The sequence below is a fragment of the Oncorhynchus clarkii genome, chromosome 20 (assembly GCF_045791955.1).
Source record: "Oncorhynchus clarkii lewisi isolate Uvic-CL-2024 chromosome 20, UVic_Ocla_1.0, whole genome shotgun sequence".
Lineage (NCBI taxonomy): Eukaryota > Metazoa > Chordata > Actinopteri > Salmoniformes > Salmonidae > Oncorhynchus > Oncorhynchus clarkii.
In genome coordinates this window covers 63,323,887-63,348,702 of record NC_092166.1, presented here as the reverse complement: position 1 = coordinate 63,348,702, position 24,816 = coordinate 63,323,887, and the positions used below count along the sequence as shown (strand labels likewise).

General features: G+C 42.8%; 1 protein-coding gene and 1 non-coding gene across 4 annotated transcripts in view; both read right to left on the bottom strand.

Moving 5' to 3' along the window:
- The window catches only part of LOC139376689 (myocardin related transcription factor Ab), a 46,290-nt gene extending 34,737 nt beyond the window's left edge, over positions 1 to 11,553 (bottom strand). Inside the window, exons 1-3 of one of the 3 annotated variants that reach the window (XM_071119545.1) lie at positions 11,467 to 11,553; positions 9,626 to 9,692; positions 3,560 to 3,745 (exon numbers count right to left, since the gene is read on the bottom strand). In XM_071119545.1, coding sequence (XP_070975646.1) covers positions 3,560 to 3,683 — 124 coding nt within the window. In that variant the 5' untranslated portion in view covers positions 3,684 to 3,745; positions 9,626 to 9,692; positions 11,467 to 11,553. Of the gene's footprint in view, positions 1 to 3,559; positions 3,746 to 9,625; positions 9,693 to 10,970; positions 11,310 to 11,466 lie in introns of those variants that run through there. The other 2 variants (XM_071119548.1, XM_071119546.1) reach the window with 2 other exon arrangements.
- Positions 11,554 to 20,077: 8,524 nt separating this feature from the next.
- trnal-uag (transfer RNA leucine (anticodon UAG)) lies at positions 20,078 to 20,159 on the bottom strand. The gene has a single exon. It is a non-coding gene; the product is annotated as a tRNA-Leu (tRNA).
- Positions 20,160 to 24,816: the final 4,657 nt, after the last annotated feature.

Sequence of the window (24,816 nt, the reverse complement as noted above, 5' to 3'; positions counted from 1 at the left end):
CAACATTTGCCCTTTTTTTCTATCTTTCCTCCTTTCTCTGACAAATAGGCATGCCTACACACACACACACACACACACACACACACACGTTGAACGCTGACCCCCGACTCAACCCTGACATGAAAGCCTGTAAATATTCACTTGAAAAACCTTCAGCAGCCCTCCTCTCTAAAGCAAGGTACTGTGGAATGAGAGATTGCATAACTCTACCCTGGAAGAAGACAGATAGAGAGAGAGAGAGTACCAACCTATTTCCCATTTAGTGCACTGCTTGGGCTACTTATCGGTCCTAGTCAAAAAAAAGAGTGCACTGTGAATATAGTGCCATTTGGGACACAACCCATAGCTACCATGCAGAGGCCATTAAGATGGTTGTAGACTAGATAGATGTAATGGACTGATAGCCTTGCTAACATTCCTGTGTCTCGCTTACACCATGTTGTGTCAGATAAGAGACTGGGAAGGTCCTGCTACAACATGTCTGCTACTGGCAGCCAGCCTGTATGAAGCGTTAGTAGCCATGGTAGGCAGTGTTTAAAACGAGGAGTGGTGCCCTTGGGCTGGGGGAGTGGGGGTTAAACACTAAAACTCAACCTTTTATCCTTGTAATTCCCTTTGCAGGGAGGGTCTATTCATCCTGGCCTTGACTGAGACTCCCATCTGGCTCTTAAGCAAATCTTGTTAAGCAAACTCGCTGCACCTTCAGTTTCACTCTCCGTACATTAAGGTGATCATGTCTCATTGAGATACAATCTAGGCATATTTTAGAAGAAGGACCTGTTCAAGATAACAGCAGTTCCACATAAATACATCAACTCCATTATCATGAACAGTATTACTGTCTCAGCATCAGCAATGATCCTTCACTCCCCCCTCCTCTATGACATTCTACATCTCCTTCACCCTCATCTGACCCCCTAATCGCCATCTCTCTGAACCCTCTCCTGTGGAGACATAAACTGGCCACTGTATATGGCTGGGAGAGCTGTACAGACCTCATACCGAACTCTTGCTTTTCATGCTAGTGATGCACCGATATGACATTTTTGGCCGATACCGATATCTGATATTTTCCTTGCCAAAAAAAGACGATACCGATATTTACAATTTGAGCGGCCTTTTAAGCATTCTAGTACAGTTAAATAGTTAACACACACGCACAAACGGACGCAGCGGTCTAAGGCACTGCATCTCAGTGCAAGAGGCGTAACAACAGTCCCTGGTTCGAATCCAGGCTGTATCACATCCAGCCGTGATTGGGAGTCCCATAGGGCGGCGTACAATTGGCCCAGGGTCGTCCAGGCCGTCATTGTAAATAAGAATTTGTTCTTAACTGACTTGTCTAGTTAAAGAAAAGGTTACCCACACCACAATGACCAAAAAGTTATTTTGTTGGCATTTACGCATGTCCCCATTACCAGTAAAACATAATCAAAACCTATTTATTTTACTAACTTGCTGTGCTGTTTCGTTGTTCATTTGTTCAGTCGTTTCATTCTCAACCAGGATTTCTATGGAATGCCATTTGTGTCTTCGCGTGTCAAAAAACCCCACTATTTAAGCTTGTTGACCAATCAGGACCTGCATATGACTGCACGTCACATAATAATTTAACGCGTTCATAACTTTTTTACATAGTTATTACACATTGATTACACTATCACTCGTATTTCCTATGTCACAATGATTCATTGATAAGTATGCTATGATGCTGGTAAAGTTGTCTCGCGCACCTACAGTGCTGGTCATAAAAAAAAAGCTAGCTAGCTCATGGATGCAAACAATGTTCTTCCCCAAAAACGCAGCAAAACAACAATCTGTTTCAGTAGCTATAGTTAGCTAGCTAACTATACAGCTAGGTGTCATTAAAATACCCCTAATTTATAAGACAGTTCTTATTTGATTAATGGTGGTCGGACCCATCTGTGTGAAGCTAGCCACAATAAGGATTAGCCACAATAGTAGAATGCATCACTGTCAATGACATACTTTTATTTTGAAGGCAAATCGCAAATTAGACTATTATGCTAATCCTTATTGTGGCTAGCTTCACAACACATAACCCGGTCCGGTCAAGCCTCACCAGCCAGATGAAGCTAGCTGGCTGCTTATAACGTTAGCTTTGGGCAACAGGATTAAGTAGCTGGCTAGCTATTTATTTTCATGAAGTTCAATTTCATTAGGTGAACAACAAGTGGCTACCTAGCTAATACTTACTCACAAGGACTCCTAAATCATTGCTAAGAATAATGAAAATGACTGCAGTTTCTACTGGTCATTGTTTTCAGGCTGGTTGTATTGGCGCTAGCTAGGTACCAAGCTAAAGCTAGCTACCCCAGAAGTTGCGGTCGAAGAAATAATGCTTTATTACCAACGCGGTATTGTAAACACATCGTGTCCGGGGTTTGCTTGTTTGCAGACTTTTTCTACAGCTTTGACAGTGCAACTGTATCTTTTTTGACACGCAAAGACCCAAACGGCATTCCATAGCATGTATGTCATGAAGCTAATAGCAGTGAAGCTATTACTGTGTAACTCCGGTAGGGCAACATCTAAAAAAATAGCGCACTTGGTAGTGTGTACGGGTGCTCGACCAGTCGGTGAAAGCCAACATCACCCACCACAGAGAACGGTTGATTGTCAAGGGCAATGAATTTCATTATCTTGGCTTTAATGGATTTCGCCTTTTGAGTTGTCTCGCTGAAATTTTCTTACCCTTTCAAATGACTGCTCGACTTGACTGCTCGAGTCACACAGCAGACATTGTGTGGGCTAGGTTAAGAATGCTGTGTTACACGTGTAGCGCAAAATTTTACGTGGCATCATTACATCATGTACCTACTTTATATAGGTATGCACGGTATGCTTTGACATCGGTTTTGCACATCGCCGTTAAACTAGACATCGGCCGATACTGATGTTGGCATTTTTATCTAATATCGTCCGATTCCGATATGTTCACCGATATATCGTGCATCCATAATTTCAGCATTTAAAAAAATATATATAGATTTGCAAACATTTCTAAAAACCAGTTTTTGCTTTGTCATTATAGATTGATTGAGAGAGAGAAAAAAAAAAACTTAATCCATTTTAGAATAGGGGTATAACGTAACAACGTGGAAAACGTCAAGGTGTCTGAATACTTTCCAAATGCTCTGTCGGTGAACTATTCTACCCTGGGGTTGTCTGATATTGTTTTAATAACAACATTACATGGCAAAAACAGTAGCACTGGAAAGTTATCACATCCGGAGTGATAAAGTATAGGCTTTGAATTACTTTGCTAGCAGCTACAGTAGGCTACACACGGTTGAGTTGAGCGACACGGTGGTGTGCATTATAGGCCGTTTAATTCCTCTCATCTGAAATCTGAGTATTAGCAACAATCATGCATGTTAGTTCAGTGCACACAGCGTAACAGAAAGTACAATATTCAAGATTTAATTTATTTGACCTTGATACGGTATGGTATGTCTGATAGTTGATGAAAGAGGAGGATCATACGGGGGATCCTCGTACGGGGGATCCATACGGGGGATCCTCGACACCAACTCACCGTTCTTCCTGTCTCGCACAGGCATGTCGTTGGAGATGGGCTGCAGAGTCAACTCCTGAAGCTCATTGGTCACTGCTTCGCTCTGTGGGCTGGAGGATGAGCCGGGTGCCACGGCAACCACCATGATGCCAGGACTTAGCTCCGCCCCACCCTGTGGCCCCAGCGTCGCCAGGGTGACAGAGATACCTGTGAGGTATACAATTATTTTTAAAAAGAAAAGAAAAACAATGTCAGTCTGGTTTGCAAATTGTCGCATGCAGAAAATATGGTTTCAACAGGGGTGGGGTCCAAGAGAAATGGTGCATAGGCTTTTAATCCACCCCTGCAATAACACACTTGATTCTAGGCTTGGGCAGTATACCGGGGTATTTGGAAATTGCCACGGAATGGTTTTTCAATACACTCAATACCATTGAAATGTTTTAAAATACATTTTTATATTTGTAGCTACTTTTACAGTAAACACCTGCAGTCAACTTGCGCAATAAGTTAGTAAGTAAAGAAGAACGCGTTCTTCATTTTACCTGTCACAACTTTCATTATGAAGCTTAACGATAGTTCCCAGTCACATTGTGTTTGTTTACAAGCACACAACTACGAGACCGTAGCCTTGTGAGTCACTCACTGTTGTGCAGCACCCGCCAGGTGATCTACTTACAGTATAGAATTCACAACTAAATATTTGCCAGCTAGGTATCTTATAACTATTAAGTTAAATTTGCATTTGTTTAGCTAATTTAGTAGCTAGTTAGCTATCTAGCAAAGTGGTTAGCTTTTCCAAAATCAAGCTTTGCTTGGTAAAAGCAGTGAATCCCCGCCTGGATCAAGAGCCTTGCTGTCTATTATCTGTTTTGTGCCAAACGGAGTAGCATTTTTGAGTAACTTGGATGACTTTATGAACTAGGATATCCTTCTTGCATATAGTTTAGGTCAGAGATTGTATAAAATGTTCGCAATGCACTCATTAGCATTTAGTTAGCATTCTCTATGAGATTTGACATGTACTTGTTAACATTGCTAACTTTCGGATTACAAAGGCTGGGTGGGGTTTTGTGATCAGTGCCGGTATCTCAAATATCCCGGTATGGCACAAGGTCGGTATGAAGGTATGACAATCTGGATGCCGCCCAAGCCTACTGGATTAAGCTTATCAGCTAATAATGGATTTCAATATAAACCACTTAGTTTAAATCAGGTGTGTATTACAGCGGGGCTAGAACAAAACTCAGAGGCTGTCCAGGACAAATGTTGCACACACTCCTTTATCGTGACCCGGTCTATAGAAACTTGCAACCAGAACCGTGACTCAATATCTGAAGTCGTCCTTCAACTGACAGCTCTGCATAAACTAGACACTCAATTCCCCTGAGGCCTGTTCTTTGCTAACCACTGACGCAGACACAGTGGCAGAGTGTTAGGGTAGATAGATGTGGCCTACTCTCCCTCTCGGTTGCTCAGGGCTGGGAGGTAGAACATGGAACAGGCTGGAACACGCTAATGGAACACTGAGCATCTCTTGTGAAACTTTGGAATTCAGACGCAGACAGAACACAATTTAGGAATGCATATCTGCAGGCTAAGGATTATAGTGTCAACTATCTGGAGGAATAGGCATTTTGTGTTTTCCTTCACCGGAATCTTCAGTAATTTTGGTAATTAACAGAAAATCTATGGCAATGCATAATAACTTTAGTCATTTATACCTGAATATTTTTTTTATATTGTTATAGTGTGTTAATTTTTTTGTGTCCATGAGTTTCTAGTATATGGAACATATGGTTGAAGAGAAAAATAGCCTAATTAACTATGCAACCCTATCTAACTATTGACATTTTTCACAACTGCCACCAGTTTTACGGCAAAACTCTGACAACAAATAAATACTGACGTAGTAAAATGAAGAAGTGGTAAAAGTCTGAAATTATATTGCAGAAACCCTTATATTAAACCACCAACAGTATTCACTAAATTGACGGTCTGTTTTATTTTCTATTTTGTTTGTGCAATTTAGCATGGTAAAGGCCCAAGGGCCACATCCGCTCAAGCAATACCATGCCAATTGGCCACATGGTTGTTCTAAAACAAGCGATTGAACATGCTAACTTTGTAAGGTCATCCCCTGCACCCCGTGTGACCCAAAGTCACCCCTGCACCCCATGTGACCCAAAGTCATGAACCCCGGCCATGCTGCTTTAATTCTGTTTGTTTTCTCTACCCATGGAGTGCAGCAGGAAATGCCATTACAACAGAGCAGGCCAACAATAAGGCTGTGTTGTCTAAGGATCTCTCCCAATCTCATTCTTGCCCTCACACCATTCATTTCACTATCAATCTCTCCAATTCTGTGTTCAGCTCAGGCTATTGCTGATATGTTTTTGGTCTGTCTCACTACCTAGCCTACATCTCAACCTACTATCTGTCTGTCTCCCATACCTAGCCGTCTCCCTCTATCCATCTCTCTCCATGACTGTCTAGGTGTGGCAGCATACAGTACTCTCTGGTTCTCAGCTAAGTGTTGATGTGGCCGTAAGGAGCGATTCCCTGGCACTGGCTCTAGAAAAACCATAATACTCATGCGGGCAGAGAGGATTTCTGTGGTGGTTCTGAGTGTTCCAGCAGCCAGAGGATGTCCAGTCTCCTCTCGGACGACACACCCCAACTGAAAAACCTGGACCGAAAAACATAGTCTGATCAATCTCAACAGGGTTTCTACAGAGAAACACTCAGTTTCATTCTCCAGATCCGTCACACCACAAGCCATTTCCACCGAATTTACCACAACAAAATGTAATCGACCTTTATGATTTATTACAGCACATTAAGTCTGATCTAATCATCCAATCTCCTGTTGCATAACTGTAGACCCCTACCCTCATCTTATCACGACATCAGCGGCAGCCTCACCCTGTCTTTTCCCCACTGATCTAATTGAGGCTATCATGAAGGAGACCTCTGACAGGCAGAAACAGCTTCAAAAAGTCAGTAAAACAGGTCAACTTAGGAGAGAATTAAGTTATGTGGGAGAACAAGACAGGTCATTGAAAGATTCATTGTAGGCCACACTTTAGTGCAGGTGGTGATGTCACAATACAGTAGAGTGTGAGTCATAATTCAGTAGTATAACCCAACTAGGCTAACATGGTGTGTGTCACAAAGCTATTCATCACAATGTAAACAATGTAAATTAATATATATATATATATATATATATATATATATATATTTGACTGGTACTGTATATGGAAAAATGAGTTTAAACCAATCAAATAACAGATGACTTTCGGTCAACCAAGATTTTTTTTTGTCGGGGACAGCCCTAGAATAAATGATGGTTAATAAGTGACAAGCAGTGAATGGGCAATCACTACCATTGTGGGACTTTTAAAAATTCTGTATTGTTACAGCATTCAACCCACATAATGCATAGTGCATTTAAATGTAAAATAAAAATATGGAAAACCGTTACTATTTTTTAAATAATCGAAACGACATCCAAAAGCACTAAACGGTCAGCACTAGTGGTCAGAAACGAGATAGCGGTGCTCCTATTTGACCCATATTCATCACTGAAAAAGAGAAACTGTGGAATGTTATTATTTCAAAGCTTACAAACATGGTTGTGAAAGTATTCTATGATTTATTCATTTATTTTTAAAAATGCACAAATGTTATAGCTTAGAACCTATTTGACATAATCTGAGGTGTTTGTTTTTTTTACTAATGCTCTCAGCTGTAAGGACTTTTTGTTTGGCGACTTTGGGTCTTGAGCATCATAACGCTGTATAGGCCACCAAAGCACTGCCCCACTTCATTTACTGATTTCTCTGAACTATTGGCCATTGCCCTTGAGAACTATACTGAACAAAAACATAAAACGCAACATACACCAATAAAGACTTTACTCAGTTACAATTCAAAGACGGAAATCAATAGAATAATTCAATAAATTCATTGGGCCATAATCTTCGGATTTCACATGACGGTAGAAAGGCCCAGCCAATCAGAATGAGTTTTTCCCCCACAAAAGGGGGGAATCTCCTATTAGACAGAAATACTCCTTAGAACCCCCCCAGACGTACTGTCAAATTCTCTAAAATGACATTGGAGGCAGCATATGCAGAGAAATGAACATTCAGTTACGTTGGACATTCCTGCCAATTGCATGCTCGCTTAAAACTTGAGACATCTGTGGCATTGTGTGACAAAACTGCACATTTTAGTGGCCTTTAATTGTCCCCAGCACAAGGTGCACCTGTGTTAATCGTGCTGTTTAATCAGCTTCTTGATATGCCACACCTGTCAGGTGGATGGATTGTGGATGGATGGATGACCCGCCAAACCATACTCCTTAACACCCAACCGCACCAATGATAATAAATAAAAAAATTACAACTAAAAACAAGAATAATACCTAGGTGTTAGTTTGAATTCTGAACTCGATTAATCACACATTAGGAATGTGACCAATATAGCTTTTTACTACCTGAGGAATATTGTCAAGGTGCGGACGTTTTTCTCTCAGGCAGATACAGAGACACATCCATGCTTTTATTACAAGCAGGCTTGACTACTGTAATGGTTTCCTGTCTGGTCCATCTAGGAAAGCCATTGGTCAACTGCAAAACATACAGAATGCAGCAGCACAGGTACTGACTAAGGCCAGATGGAGAGCACCAGTTTTAAGGTCTTTGCACTGGCTGCCTATGAGTTTAAGAATTCGTTTTAAGATTATTCTATTGGTTTTTAAATCAATCCACAATTGTGCACCTCAATACATGTCAGACATGGTTTAAAGTTATGTACCCAGTAGGTCCCTCAGATCTTCTGGCACTGGCCTTTAACTCTCCCAAAGCCTGGGAAAAAGAGGCATGGAGAGGCAGCCGATAGTTATTATTCCACCAGCCTCTGGAATAGCCTGCCAGAGAACCCGAGGGGGGCCAAAACTGTGGACATATTTAAAATAAATCTTAAAAACACACCTTTTTAGCTTTGCTTTTCCTTTGGGTGCTTTTTAGTCATTCAGTTTTGTTTATTTATCCTCTGTTTGTTGTGTAGTAAATATTTCTGTTTTTAATTTGTTTTTGTTTTCCCGTGAAGCACATTTTGTTGCATTCCATGTCTGAAATGTGCTGTATAAATAAAGCTTGATTTGTGCCCATCATCGGTTGAGACGTCGCATACTCTTGAATACAGGGTAGGCGTCACTTCAATCATAGAAATAGAACTTATAGAATGGACCTATCCCTTCAGAACACTGCAATTAAGCTGCTAAACCAATTAAATGTACTTTTAATTAACTTCCAACTTCCAGAAAGATGGCCGCTTGTCCCCCCACTGTCAAATGTCAACTTGAATGGGAATGTATGTTGTAACGGCAGGGTTGTGGGTTCGATCTCCACAGGGGACCAGTACAAGAAAACAAGAAAATGTATGCACTGGATAAGAGCGTCTGCTAAATGACTCAAATGTAAATATGATCTATATATTTCTATGATTTCAATACTTTTCCTATGGAGGATAAATTGTTTCATTTATAACAATGAATATGGAGTTGTCATAATAACAACGCATTATTAGAACAGTCACATTTTGGAGGTGAAGGCAATGTCACGATGTAGTTGATGACAATCCTTGAGCAGCCAAGTTATTCCTTCCCAGCACCTCTCCTGTATGAGGGTGTTGAAACATGTAGTGCATTGTGCTGACATAATAGCATGGGGAGGGACAGTGAGTTCACTGGCATTCCTCCCACTGCACGTCTACACTAGTCTGTGCAGATGTGCTCTGAACACGTTCACAAAGCAACACAGCAGGAAACCTCCCCCCTGGCTGTAATGTGGGTTTTGCATCTTAGAAGTGAAAAACAGCTACACTTGATTGTTAGCAACACCACTCATCTGTCATCAGCTTGTCACAGAGGACAAATGCACAGTGATGACGTATGACATGATAAATCTATAAGTTACAGTCATCAATGGAAGGTAAATGGAGATCTAGCTAAGCTATATTGTGACAACAAGAGATGAGTGATGGACTGGATGTTGTAACGAGAAATATGAACTTAACCGTTCCGCTAAATCCTTGAAAACAAATGGGATGGTTTTTCCATTTCAGCACACAGCTAGGAAAAGTGCTGAAAAAGAAGAAGGGAAAGAGATTTTCATTAGTCCAAGCACATTGCTACAAATAGGCCTAGCAACTATCCATCAATCATTGTATGCAAACTCACCACGGCATGATGCAGATCATTCATGACATGAATACAAACTAGCTAACTATTTAGGTAGCTATGCATGTAGCTGTATGGTGCAACATGATGAAGAGATACTCTCGTTTGGCCCAATAGCTGTTAACATGTCGATATCAAGGGCAATGTGTATGATTAGATAGCGTAATAGCCAACTGTGGATTTGGCTAACCACAGATGTCACGACAGCTGTCATTGGCTCATATGGCTGATAGCTAACAGCTTGTTACACAATACCCTTTGACAACAATACAATATCTACCCAGCAAACATGACCCCATGTGAGTATTTGGTAGACACGGGCTAACCCACAACAAGCCCAACCTACAACAAGCCCAACACGGGCTAACCCACAACAAGCCCAACCCACAACAAGCCCAACATGGCTTTCCCACACCAGTCCAACACAGGTTAGCCCACACCAAGCCCAGCTTCTTCATAAATGTAGAGGTGGGGGCTCATTAGAATTGTTAGTGGTGTGGTTTGCAAATATGTTAAAGTGAAGAGAAAAAAATATTGCAGACACCATTCAAACCAATGAGTGTTTGGAACTTAAGACAATTATCTAGGAATCATTTATTTTTCAGATAGAACCTTATAGCTCTATATTTATTTTTGTGCAATCTTACTAGTGAATTTTTAAAAGAAAAAAAGACCTTGTACATTGTCAATGACGAAGATGAAGACCGTAAAAAAAAGAAGTTCAATAAGTGCATGAGATATGACAACTAAGTTTCTCTGATAATGATATATATATATGATGACAACCTTGTTGTCTTTCTGATACAATGTAACAGGCAGCCGATCAAAGAGGGTGGGCTCGTTTCAGGAAAAGTGAGGGCTGCCCTTGGGGCCAATGTGGAGCCTATGAGCAAAGGCGCATCGGCTCAATGTGGGCAGCCTACATGGGTTTAACCCGATTTGGGACCACATCCTGCCAACGTGGGCACATTTTCAAGGCAAAGTGAGGGCTACCCTCACCCCCACACTGACCCAATGTCTTTGGGGCAAATGTGGAGCCGATGAGCGAAGGCACATCGGCCCAATGTGGAAAGCCTACATGTGGCCAATATTTTAGCCCGCATTGGGCCCATATTGTCATTGTGCCAATGTGGACATATTGGCTCGGTATCTAGGCTAGTTAACTACGCAGTGGGCGCTCACCTGAAAATTGTCCAACGCAGAACTATTGAATAACGAAATCCAATACCTCCACAACAGCAAGAGAAAAGTGGTTTAAGCGAATCTATCAACAGTAAAACTAGTCCACCTCCCGGCTCCAGACAGCTAATGTTAGCTACAAGAAATAGCTAGCTTAGCATCTGATGCTAGCAGCTACCTGTCAGTCTAGTCACGCGGTGGTAATATCGAGGTATCTTGCTCTTTGTCGTGATGTTAAAGATTTAATTAATGCGTTCTCTCATTAGCTACTCATCACTGTCGCTATTATTGTTTTTAACGAGGTTAAAAGCCTTTGGCTTTAGTGGTGCACCACTTCCGACTCACAACGGAAACTTTGACCGGAAAACCCTCCTCTCAGCTAAAAAGACAAATCGTTACTTCCATATAGCAACAACTTGATGACCAATATCAAATATATACTCACATCTAACCACACGATAGCAACAACGTGATGACCAGTTATCAAATATATACTCACATCTAACCACACGACTGAATGAGATGTCAACTGCTTTGGGAATAATGTAGCTATGGCATGGATGTTTTTCCAGTCTTGCCTTGCATTGAAGAGAAGTTGAATCATGGCAATAAACTCTTTCTGTGTTGTGGGCTTGTGGAGTGAAATGCATGGTCTGTGGCGCCACCTACTGGTTATTTCTGATTCCTTTCCAATACTCAGGCCTGCCAGTCATCTGAGTAGATTAGATGATGGGTGAGTTTTAGCAAGCAGATGGAGTTGCATAACAATACCTTATGAAGATCTGACTTTTGAGAAAGTGCTCATCATTATGATCAGATTATTTTACAAGTCTTATATGATCTTTCACTGTTCAAAGCTCTGGCCGAACAATAATACAAGTATGTGAAACAGTCTAATAAACATTCTGCATTGAAGTGCATGAGACGCACACACTGCATAATACATTAATGTGAAACTGTGATCTGATTCCACTGACATGGCCCTGTTTGAATAATTTTTTAACCAACCGTGCTATTTTGTTTGTTTTCTCGCATTGTTTGTAACTTATTTTGTACATAATGTTGCTGCTACCATGTCTTATAACCGAAAATAGCTTCTGGACATCAGAACAGCGATTACTCACCTTGAATTGGACAAATCATTTTTCATTAATGGAGTCGGACGGGAGGGATTTACTCCAGACACCCGAACAAGCCCTCATCCCCGTCATTCACAGGAGAAACAGACTGAGATTTCACGGAAGGAGATTGGGGTGCCTTGGGAGGATCAGGCGACAAGTGGCTAATCTGCCTTTGCCATCCATACTGTTAGGCAATGTACAATCACTGGAAAATAAATGGGACGAACTAAAAGCACGAACTATATGCTACCAACAGGACATTAAAAACTGTAATATCTTATGTTTCACAGAGTAGTAGCTGAACAACAACATTAATAACATACAGCTGGCAGGTTATACACTGTATCGGCAGATTAGAACAGCAGCCTCTGATAAGACAAGGGGTGGCGGTCTATGTATATTTGTAAACAACAGCTGGCGCACGATATCTAAAGAAGTCTCAAGGTTTTTCTCGCCTGAGGTAGTGTGGTCTACAGCTTATCATGAGATACTCTATCTACCTAGAGAGTTTTCATCTGTATTTTTCGTAGCTGTCTACATACCACCACAGACCGATTAAGACCACAGATCATTAAGACCGCACTCAATGAGCTGTACACCGACATAAGCAAACAGGAAAACACTCATCCAGAGGTGGCGCTCCTAAAGGCCGGGGACTTTAATGCAGGGAAACCTCATTTCTATCAGCATGTTAAATGTGCAACCAGAGGGGGGAAGCTATTCTAGACCACCTTTACTCCCCACGCACAGACTCGTACAAACCTCTCCTTCACTCTCCATTTGGCAAATCTGACCATAATACTATCCTCCTGATTCCTGCTTATAAGCAAAAACTTGGTCAATAAAATTGGTCAGATGAAGGAGATGCTAAACTACAGGACTGTTTTGCTAGCACAGACTGGAATATGTTCCGGGATTCTTCCGATGGCATTGAGGAGTACACCACATCAGTCGCTGATTTATCAATAAGTTTATCAATAAGTGATCCCCACAGTGACTGTACGTATATAACCCAACCAGAAGCCCTGGATTACAGGCAACATCCGCACTGAGCTAAAGGGTAGAGCTGCCGCTTTCAAGGAGTGGGACTCTAACCTGGAAGCTGATAAGAAATCCTGCTATGCCCTCCAACAAACCATCAAACAGGCAAAGCTTCAATACAGGACTAAGATCGAATCGTACTACACTGGCTCGTCAGATGTGACAGGGCTTGCAAACTATTACAGACTACAAAGGGAAGCACAGCTGAGAGCTGCCCAGTGACACAATACTACCAGACGAGCTAAATAACTTATATGCTTGCTTTGAGGCAAATAACACTGAAACATGCATGAGAGCGTCAGATGTTCCGGACGACTGTGTGATCACGCTCTCCACAGCCGATGTGAGTAAGACCTTTAAACAGGTCAACATTCACAAGGCCAGACGGATTACCAGGACGTGTACTGCGAGCATGCACTCGCAGTACACGTCCATGTCAGTACATGTCTTCACTGACCTTTTCAACCTCTCCCTGTCTGAGTCTGTAATACCAACATGTTTCAAGCAGACCACCATAGTCCCTGTGGCCAAGAACAAGAAGGTAACCTGCCTAAATGACTACCGACCCATAGCACTCATGTTTGTAGCCATGAAATGCTTTGAAAGGCTGGCCATGGCTGACATCAACACTATTATCCCAGAAACCCTAGATCCACTCCATTTTATTACGTTTGCAATCGCAACAAAATAATCTGCTCAGACCCCAAGGAGCATCAAAAGTCGTAATATAAATTCACAGACAACACAAAGATTCCTTGATGCCCTTCCAGACTCCCTCTGCCTACCCAAGGATGTAAGAGGACAACATTCAGTTAACTACCTAACTGAGGAACTCAATTTAACCTTGCACAATACAGATGCAGTTGCACCCCTAAAAACTAAAAACATTTGCCATAAGAAACTAGCTCCCTGGTATACAGAAAATACCCGAGCTCTGAAGCTAGCTTCCAGAAAATTGGAACGGAAATGGCACCACACCAAACTGGAAGTCTTCCGACTAGCTTGGAAGAGCACTCACTGCTACGCGATCATCCTATTTTTCCAACTTAATTGAGGAAAATAAGAACAATCCCAAATGTATTTTTGATACTGTCACAAAGCTAACTAAAAAGCAGCATTCCCCAAGTGAGGATGGCTTTCACTTCAGCAGTAATAAATTCATGAACTTCTTTGAGGAAAAGATCATGATCATTAGAAAGCAAATTACGGACTCCTCTTTAAATCTGCGTATTCCTCCAAAGCTCAGTTGTCCTGAGTCTGCACAACTCTGCCAGGACCTAGGATCAAGAGAGACCCTCAAGTGTTTTAGTACTATATCTCTTGACACAATGATGAAAATAATCATGGCCTCTAAACCTTCAAGCTGCATACTGGACCCTATTCCAACTAAACTACTGAAAGAGCTGCTTCCTGTGCTTTGCCCTCCTATGTTGAACATAAATAACGGCTCTCTATCGGATTTGTACCAAACTTATAAAACTATCGGCCTATATCGAATCTTCCATTCCTCTCAAAAATGTTAGAAAAAGCTGTTGCACAGTAACTCACTGCCTTCCTGAAGACAAACAATGTATACGAAATGCTTCAGTCTGGTTTTAGACCCCATCATAGCACTGAGACTGCACTTGTGAAGGTGGTAAATTACCTTTTAATGGTGTCAGACCGAAGCTCTGCATCTGTCCTTGTGCTCCTAGACCTTAGTGCTGCTTTTGATACCATCGATCACCACATTCTTTTGGTGAGATTGGAAACCCAAATTGGTCTACACGGATAAGTTCTGGGCTGGTTTAGATCTTATCTGTCGGAAAGATATCAATTTGTCTCTGTGAATGGTTTGTCCTCTGACAAATCAACTGTAAATTTCGGTGTTCCTCAAGGTTCCATTTTAGGACCACTATTGTTTTCACTATATATTTTACCTCTTGGGGATGTCATTCGAAAACATAATGTTAACTTTCACTGCTATGTGGATGACACACAGCTGTACATTTCAATGAAACATGGTGAAGCCCCAAAATTGCCCTCGCTAGAAGCCTGTGTTTCAGATGGCTGCAAACTTTCTACTTTTAAACTCGGACAAAACAGAGATGCTTGTTCTAGGTCCAAAGAAACAAAGAGATCTTCTGTTGAATCTGACAATTAATCTTGATGGTTGTACAGTCGTCTCAAATAAAACTGTGAAGGACCTCGGCGTTACTCTGGACCCTGATCTCTTTTTTGACGAACATATCAAGACTGTTTCAAGGACAGCTTTTTTCCATCTACGTAACATTGCAAAAATCTGAAACTTTCTGTCCAAAAATTATGCAGAAAAATGTATCCATGCTTTTGTTACTTCTAGGTTAGACTACTGCAATGCTCTACTTTCCGGCTACCCGGATAAAGCACTTAATAAACTTCAGTTAGTGCTAAATACGCTACAGTCACAAGACGCAGGCCTCCTAATTGTCCCTAGAATTTCTAAGCAAACAGCTGGAGGCAGGGCTTTCTCCTATAGAGCTCCATTTTTATGGAATAGTCTGCCTACCCATGTGAGAGACGCAGACTCTGTCTCAACCTTTAAGTCTTTTCTTTAAGACTCATCTCTTCAGTGGGTCATATGATTGAGTGTAGTCTGGCCCAGGAGTGTGAAGGTGAACGGAAAGGCTCTGGAGCAACGAACCACCCTTGCTGTCTCTGCCTGGCCGGTTCCCCTCTCTCCACTGGGATTCTCTGCCTCTAACCCTATTACAGGGGCTGAGTCACTGGCTTACTGGTGCTCTTTCATGCCGTCCATAGGAGGGGTGTGTCACTTGAGTGTGTTGAGTCACTGACATGAGCTTCCTGTCCGGGTTGGCGCCCCCCCTTGGGTTGTGCCGTGGCGGAGATCTTTGTGGGCTATACTCGGCCTTGTCTCAGGATGGTAAGTTGGTGGTTGAAGATATCCCTCTAGTGGTGTGGGGTCTTTGCTTTGGCAAAGTGGGTGGGGTTATAGCCTTCCTGTTTGGCCCTGTCCGGGGGCATCATCGGATGGGGCCACAGTGTCTCCTGACCCCTCCTGTCTCAGCCTCCAGTATTTATGCTGCAGTAGTTTGTGTCGGGGGGCTAGGGTCAGTTTGTTAAATCTGGAGTACTTCTCCTGTCTTATCTGGTGTCCTGTGTGAATTTAAGTATGCTCTCTCTAATTCTCTCTTTCTTTCTCTCTCTCAAGGGACCTGAGCCATAGGACCATGCCTCAGGACTACCTGGCATGATGACTCCTTGCTGTCCCCAGTCCACCTGGCCGTGCTGCTGCTCCATCATTAAATTTGCCGATGACACAACAGAGGTAGGCCTGATCACCGACAAGACAGCCTATAGGGAGGAGGTCAGAGACCTGGATGTGTGGTGCAAGGACAACAACCTCTCCCTCAACGTGATCAAGACAAAGGAGATGATTGTGTACTACAGGAGAAGGACTGAGTAGGTTGAAAGCTTCAAATTCCTTGGTGTCCACATCACCAACAAACTATCATGGTCCAAGCACACCGAGACAGTAGAAGAGGGCACGACAAAACCTATTCCCCCTAAGCAGACTGAAAAGCTTTGGCATGGGTCCTCAAATCGTCAAAAGGTTCTATAGCTGCACCATCGAGAGCATCCTGATGGGTTGCATCACTGCCTGGTATGGCAACTGCTCGGCCTTCGACCACAAGGTACTACAGAGGGTAGTGCGCACGGCCCAGTACATCACCGGGGCCAAGCTTCCTGCCATCCAGCCCATCTATACCAGTGTCAGAGGAAGGCCCTAAAAATAGTAAAATACTCCAGCCACCCAAGTCATAGACTGTTCCCTTGGTACCGCACGGCATGCGGTACCGGAGCGCCAAGTCTTGGTCCAAGAGGCTTCTAAACAGCTTCTACCCCCAAGTCATAAGACTCCTGAACATCTAATCAAATGGCTACCCAGATTATTTGCATTGACCGCCCCACACACTGCTGCTACTCTCTGTTATTGTCCATGCATAATCACTTTAATAACCAGTGCCCCTGCACATTGACTCTGTACCAGTACCCCCTGTATATAGCCTCACTATTGTTATTGTTACTGCTGCTCTTTTATTATTTGTTACTTTTGTTTCTGACTTTTTTTGGTATTTTCTTAACTGCATTGTTGGTTAAGGGCTTGTAAGCAAGCATTTCACTGTAAGGTCTGTTGTATTCGGCGCATGTGACAAATAACATTTGATTTGATTGATCGGTTGGAGACCACTGCTCAAGAGCAACAAGTTAATTAATTTAGAGGCAATGCTACCAAATACTAATTAAGTATATGTAAACTTCTGACCCACTGGAAATGTGATGATAGAAATTAAAACTGAAATAAATCATTCTCTCTCTTATTATTCTGACATTTCACATCCTTAAACTAGTGGTGATCCTAACTGACCTAAGACAGGGATTTTTTTACGAGGATTAAATGTCAGGAATTGTGAAAAACTGTGTTTAAATGTATTTGACTAAGGTGTATGTAAACTTCTGACTTCAACTGTAGATGTGACCCAGCCATGGCAAGCTGCAGATTGGGCAGCCATGATCATGGATCTCTTATTTAGAGGGATTCACTGGAAGCCATTTGCGACAAATTTAAATACCACAAAATAATGTTCCAGATACAGACTTATTTCTTAGCAGTAAGCATTCTAACTAATAAATTATGGAATTGTCAACAATGCCCTTGAGTGGACTCCTCTTTGTAATGACTATGCAACACCACAAGATGGCAGTAAAGTAAAGGTCTTTGTCATGGCTATTGTAGTTTCACCACTAGTCACCAGTCTATGCAACAGACATGTTTTATAGTTCACCTGAATTACCAAGATTTTCTAACTCGTAATTAGGGCTGTCAGAGTTCAAATCAAATTGTTTTTGTCACATGGGCCGAATACAACAGGTGGTAGACCTTACCATGAAGTGCTTACTTTACAAGCCCTTAACCAACAATGCAGTTCAAGAAAGAGTTAAGAACGTATTTACTAAATAAACTAAAGTAAAAAGAAGTAACGAGACTGTACACAATAACAAGGCTATATACAGGGGGTACCGGTACCGAGTCATCTCTGTATACCCGTCGCAAGACCCACCGGTTGATGCTTATTTATAAAACCCGCTTCGGCCTCACTCCCCCAATCTGAGATATCTACTGCAGCCCTCATCCTCCACATACAACATCCGTTCTGCCAGTCACATTCTCCCCAGAGCATACACATCCCTGGGTCGCTCGTCTTTTCAGTTCGCTGCAGCTAGTGACTGGAACGAGCTGCAACAAACACTCAAACTGGACAGTTTTTTATCTCAATCTCTTCATTCAAAGACTCAATCATGGACACTCTTAGTGACAGTTGTGGCTGCTTTCCGTGATGTATTGTTGTCTCTACCTTCTTGCTGCTGTCTGCTCCCAATAAATGTTTGTACCATGTTTTGTGCTGCTACCATGTTGTGCTGCTGCCATGTTGTGTTGCTACCATGTTGTTGTCATGTTGTGTTGTTACCATGCTGTGTTGTCTTAGGTCTCTCTTTATGTAGTGTTGTCTCTCTTGTTGTGATGTGTTTTGTCCTATAAAAAAATATATTTTTTAATCCCAGCCCCCGTCCCAGCAGGAGGCCTTTTGGTAGGCCGTCATTGTAAATAATAATTTGTTCTTAACTGACTTGCCTAGTCAAATAAAGGTTACATTTAAAAAATGTGCAGGTGTACAGGTTATTTGAGGTAATTTGTACATGTTGGTAGGGGTAAAGTGACTGCTTAGATAATAAACAGATAGTAGCAGCAATGTAAAAACAAATGGGGAGGGACAGGCTATGACTTGGGTGACTGGAGTCTTTGACAATTTTTTGGGTCTTCCTCCGACCCCGCCTAGTATATAGGTCCTGGATGACAGGAAGCTTGGCCCCAGTGATGTACTGGACCGTACGCACTACCACCTGTAGCGCCTTATGGTCGGATGCTGAGCAGTTGCCATACCAAGCGGTGATGCAACCAAACTTTTTGAGGATCTGGGGACCCATGCCAAATCTTTTCAGTCTCCTGCAAATGTGTTGTCGTACCCTCTTCACAAGTGTCTTGATGTGTTTGGACCATGATAGTTAGTTGGTGATGTGGACACCAAGGAACTTGAAACTCTCAACCTGCTCCACTACAGCCCCGTCGATGGTAATGGGGTCTGTTCGGCCCTCCTTTTCATATAGTCCACGATCAGCTCCTTTGTCTTGCTCACATTGAGGGAAAGGTTGTTTTTCCTGGCACCACACTGCCTGGTCTCTGACCTCCTCCCTATAGGCTGTCTCGTCATTGTCGGTGATCAGGACTACTACTGTTGTGTCGTCAGGAAACTTAATGATGATGTTGGAGTCGTGTTTGGCCATGCAGTCGTTGGTGAACAGGGAGTACAGGAGGGGACTAAGTACACACCCCTGAGGGGCCACAGTGTTGAGGATTATCGTGGCATATGGGTTGTTGCCTACCCTTACCACCTTGGGGCGCCCCATCAGGAAGTCCAGGATTCAGTTGAAGTGTTTAGTCCCAGGGTCCTTAGCTTAGTGATGAGCTTTGAGGAAACTATGGTGTTGAACACTGAGCTGTAGTCAATTTTAGTGCACTCATTTGTTTTAATCGTATTGTCTGAAAGCGTTCAAAATACACTGAAAGCATCCAAAATACATAAGCGATGAAAACAACAATGCGATGTCAAAACAAGTTGATATTTGGATGTGTGTGCTTTATCAATTTAGACTTCAATATTCTTGTAATGCTTTTTGTATAAAAAAATCTTAATTTACAGTTCAATTTGAGAAAATGAATGTGATTAATCACAGCAAATCCTGCAACTAACTCTTAATTTTTTGTATATTGTTTGACAGCCCTACTCCTAATACATTGTTCTGTGTAGTGTAGAGATAATTAAGACGTGACGTTTAATCAAAAAGATTTGGCAGCGGTGGGATTCGAACCCACGCCATCGAAATGACTGGAGCCTAAATCCAGCGCCTTAGACCACTCGGCCACGCTACCTTCCGAAGACTTACAGCGTACAGAAACGGATTTGAATATTTACAATATTTCATAGGGGGTTCCAAAAGCAATAATATTTTAGTTTTGACTTTACCATGCCAACACAACAGACGGAGACGTCCATAACACCAGTGGTGGTAGGTTTACTTCGCTGGAAGATTGCTAACTTGTTGCCGCCAGGGACCCACCCTTTCATGGGGCTAACTACTGTAGCTAGACTTGGGCTAAAAAGTTTAGCTGCAGAATCATGCATTGCAGTCTTTTGAAATGTTGATAACCTTAGCGAAGAGAACTTCAGGTAAATATTGAGATAACAACCCCTTTCATTTGTGGCTACTTACTTGAGATCTACTTTTAACACTAACAGTTGTTTTTAATTTTGACTTTCACCACGTGGCTCACTAATGCTGCGTTCATAACCAAGATGGAAGGTGGTAATTTACCTGGATAACAGAATTTACGGAAGTTAAATCAGAATCACCTTTATTCGCCAGATACATGTGCATGTAAAGAAATTTGACTGTGAAATGGTGCTACCACAATAAAAAAGAACATGCACACAATAAACAGAATATAGAGACAGGATATATAGACGCAGAATTTACACAAACCACATACAGTATATGTACACAATGAACACCAAGCAAAAAATTAGACTACACTATAAGATACAATATGAATTGTGCATGTATAGATGTACTAATAAAGACATTTACAGGATGATGTGCAAATTGTTCACCTAATACCTTTTTTTGCATTATTGGTTAGGGGCTTGTAAGTAAGTATTTCACTGTTGTAGGTCTACTACACCTGTTGTATTCAGCACACGTGACAAATAGACTTTGATTTGATTTGAAATTGCAATAATCTGTGTGTGTGTGTGGGTGACCTTGTGTGTAAGAGATGGGTGCCTTTTTAGAAGTGTAACTTGGTCCCAAAAAACGCTTGATTTCGCCTAATTTTAACATTCAGAAAAAAAAAGAAAAAAGAACACGTTCCACTTCATAAAAAACATGTTTACCCGTCTCAAGAGATTAAATTTTAAAAAATTAAAATACTATAGTAAGTGCCTGTTAGGTGCCAAATAAAGTCACAGGGTTGAACGTAACAGGGTTGACGATTTCATCTTAAATCAGCCATGAATCCGCTGGTGACGTGGGAATGGAAGCTTGTTATGTGCAACAGGGAGGGGCAATTGAATGCAAGCTTCACAAAAAATAAATACATGTTATATCATTTCTAGCCTGTCTATGGATAAGATGGTCGACTTGTTATGCTTGACCTGCTCAGTTTCCCTCCACAAAACACCAGAAAATGGCCAAATAGAGTAGAACCAGCTGACCTGATATAAAGAATGATAGTAAAAAGCTTTGGAGTACCTTAAATAAAATTTTGGGCAAAAAGGCAAACTCAGCTCCATCATTCATTGAATCAGATGGCTTATTCATCACAAAACCAACTGATATTGACAACTACTTTAATGATTTTTTCATCGGCAAGATTAGCAAACTTAGGCATGACATGCCAGCAACAAATGCTGACATTACCCATCCAAGACTTGCCTAGTTAAATAAAAGTTAAATTAAAATTTAAAAAGTATAACTGACCAAATTATGAAAGACAAGCATTGTAATTTTGGATTCCGAAAAGTGTGTGTGGAAGTGAACAAATTATTGATCCAATACATGTTAGCTGTTGTCTACCAACAATGACAAGCTAAATGGGTCTGGCAACTTGGATGAAAAAATACTGAGGATAATAGTGGACAATATTGCCACTCCTATTTGCCATATCTTCAATCTAAGCCTACAAGAAAGTGTGTGCCCTCAGGCCTGGAGGGAAGAGGCACACAAAGAGGGTTTAGGAAAATTGGCTCAGAACAGGTCAGCACGGCTGGCCCTTAAATGTACACTGAGCGCTAACATTAATAATATGCATGTAAATCTCTCATGGCTCAAAGTAGACGAGAGATTGACTTCATCACTACTTGTTTTTGTAAGAAGTATTGCTTTACAATTCTGGCGAAAACTTGGACAAATTTTGGGATTAAGTGAGTTAAAATCTTCCTAGAAGTCACAGAGGGTACATTGAGGGATGTCAAAATGCTGAATCTTGGCACTTTAGCAAGTATAATTCATATTTAATTCTCCATGTGTTCTATATTAAAGGACACTTCGTTTCATAAAAGAGGCTTTAAATTCAATATTGGTAGGCAATTTCTACTTCAAATATCAAAGGGGCAAAAGGCACTCTTCATGGAATGACCCTCGTGCAGTTGAATGAGTATATAAATAGAACAGCAGTGTCTATTGTGTGTTTATGTAAGCGCGCGCGTGTGTGTGTGTGTGTGTGTGTGTGTGTGTGTGTGTGTGTGTGTGTGTGTGTGTGTGTGTGTGTGTGTGTGTGTGTGTGTGTGTGTGTGTGTGTGTGTGTAAGAGAGATGGATGTGTGGAGAGTCAGTGCAAATAGTCTCTAAGGTGCAGGTCTGAGCTGATAGACAGCTAGGGTTAGGTGTTCAACAGTCTGATGTCTGATTGCCTTGTGGTAGAAGTTGTCTCGGGGGCTGTTGGTCCGAGACCCGATACTCCAATACCGTTTGCCAGATGGTAACAGAGTGGTGATAAATATACTTGTGTATTGTGTACAGTACTTACGGTTTCTACTGGCTCGCTGCCAGCTGCACAAGAAGGGGTGTGGCCAAATTCTATTTGATGTGACTATTGGCCAGAAATACTTTGTGGTTGTCAATGACGGTAAGTAATACGTGCAGGGAGTGCATGTGCATGTTGCCATTCTACTTTTACTATCAGTCTCGTAAAAAGGTTAATCCTGGGTTTTGGTCAGGTTGCTGCTCCCATTACCTCACTGCTAAAGGGGGGCCCGGTGAGCTTGCAGTGGTGGGCTGAGGCGAATAGGGCTTTTAGGCACCTGAATGCTCTGTTTACCTCGGTTCCTGTGTTGGCTCATCCGGATCCCTCTTTGCCATTCATAATGGAGGTGGACGCATTCGAAGCTGGGATAGGAGCAGTGCTCTCTCAGCGCTCAGATGCGCCACTGAAGACTGTGCCCTGTGCCTTCTTTTTGAAGAAGCTCAGCTCGGCGGAGCAAAACTAAGATGTGGGGGACCGGGAGCTGTTAGCTGTCGTAAAAGCCTTGAAGGCGTGGAGACATTGGCTTGAGGGGGCTAAACACCCTTTTCTCATCTGGACTGACCATCGCAATCTGGAGAACATCCAGGAAGCGAGGAGACTGAATCCTCGTCAGGCAAGGTGGGCCATGTTTTTCACTCATTTTGTGTTTACCCTCTCTTACAGACCAGGCTCCCAGAACGTTATGACACAGAGGAGCGGTCCATGGATCCCACTCCCATACTCCCAGCTTCTTGTTTGGTGGTGCCGGTAGTGTGGGAGCTGGACGCGGACATTGAGCGGGCATCACGTGCAGAGCCCTCTCCCCCTCAGTGTCCAGCTGGGCGTCTGTACGTTCCGTCTGCTGTCCGCGACCGACTGATCTATTGGGCCCACACGTCACCCTCCTCTGGTCATCCTGGGATAGGTTGGACAGTGCGCTGTCTTGATGGGAGGTACTGGTGGCCCACTTTAGTTAAGGATGTGAGGATTTACGTTTCCTCCTGCTCAGTGTGCGCCCAGTGCAAGGCTCCTAGACACCTGCACAGAGGTAAGTTACAACCCTTACCCGTTCCACAACGGCCGTGGTCGCACCAGTTGGTGCATTGTTTAACTGATCTTCCACCTTCACAGGGTAACACCACGATCCTGGTCGTTGTGGATCGTTTTTCTAAGTCCTGTCGTCTCCTCCCTTTGCCCGGTCTCCCTACGGCCTTACAAACTGCGGAGGTCCTGTTTACACACGTTTTCCGGCACTATGGGGTGCCTGAGGATATAGTGTCTTATCGGTGTCCTCAGTTCACATCAAGGGTCTGGAAGGCGTTCATGGAACGTCTGGGGTTCTCGGTCAGCCTTACCTCAGGTTTTCACCCCGAGAGTAATGGGCAGGGGGAGAGAGTTAACCAGGATGCCCAGAACTCGCTATGCCACTCCTCCACTAACCTTTATCCCTTTCAATGTGCATTAGGGTATCAGCCGGTTCTGGCTCCTTGGCATCAGAGTCAGACCGAGGCTCCTGCGGTGGACAATTGGTTCCGGCGCGCAGAGAAAACCTGGGAGGCCGCCCACGTCAACCTTCAGCGCACCATACTGCGCCAGAAAGTTGGCTCAGACAGTCACCGCAGTGAGGCCCCGGTGTTCGCACCTGGGGACAGGGTCTGGCTCTCGACCCGAAACCTGCCCCTCCGCCTGCCCTGCCGGAAGCTGGGTCCGCGGTTTGTGGGGCCGTTTAAAGTCCTGAGGAGAGTGAACGAGGTATGTTATAGGTTACATATACCCACTAATTACCGTATTAACCCCTCGTTCCATGTGTCTGTCCTCAGGCTTTTGGTGGCTGGCCCGCTCCAAGAGGCTGAAGTGCGGGATGTTACTCTGCCCCCTCTGGACATTGAGGGGTCCCGACGTACTCCGTTCGATCCATCTTGGATTCGAGACGTCGGGCGAGGGGCCTTCAGTACCTCGTGGACTGGGAGGGGTACGGAGAGATGCTGAGGAGAGATGCTGGGTTCCACCGTCTCCATCCGGATCGC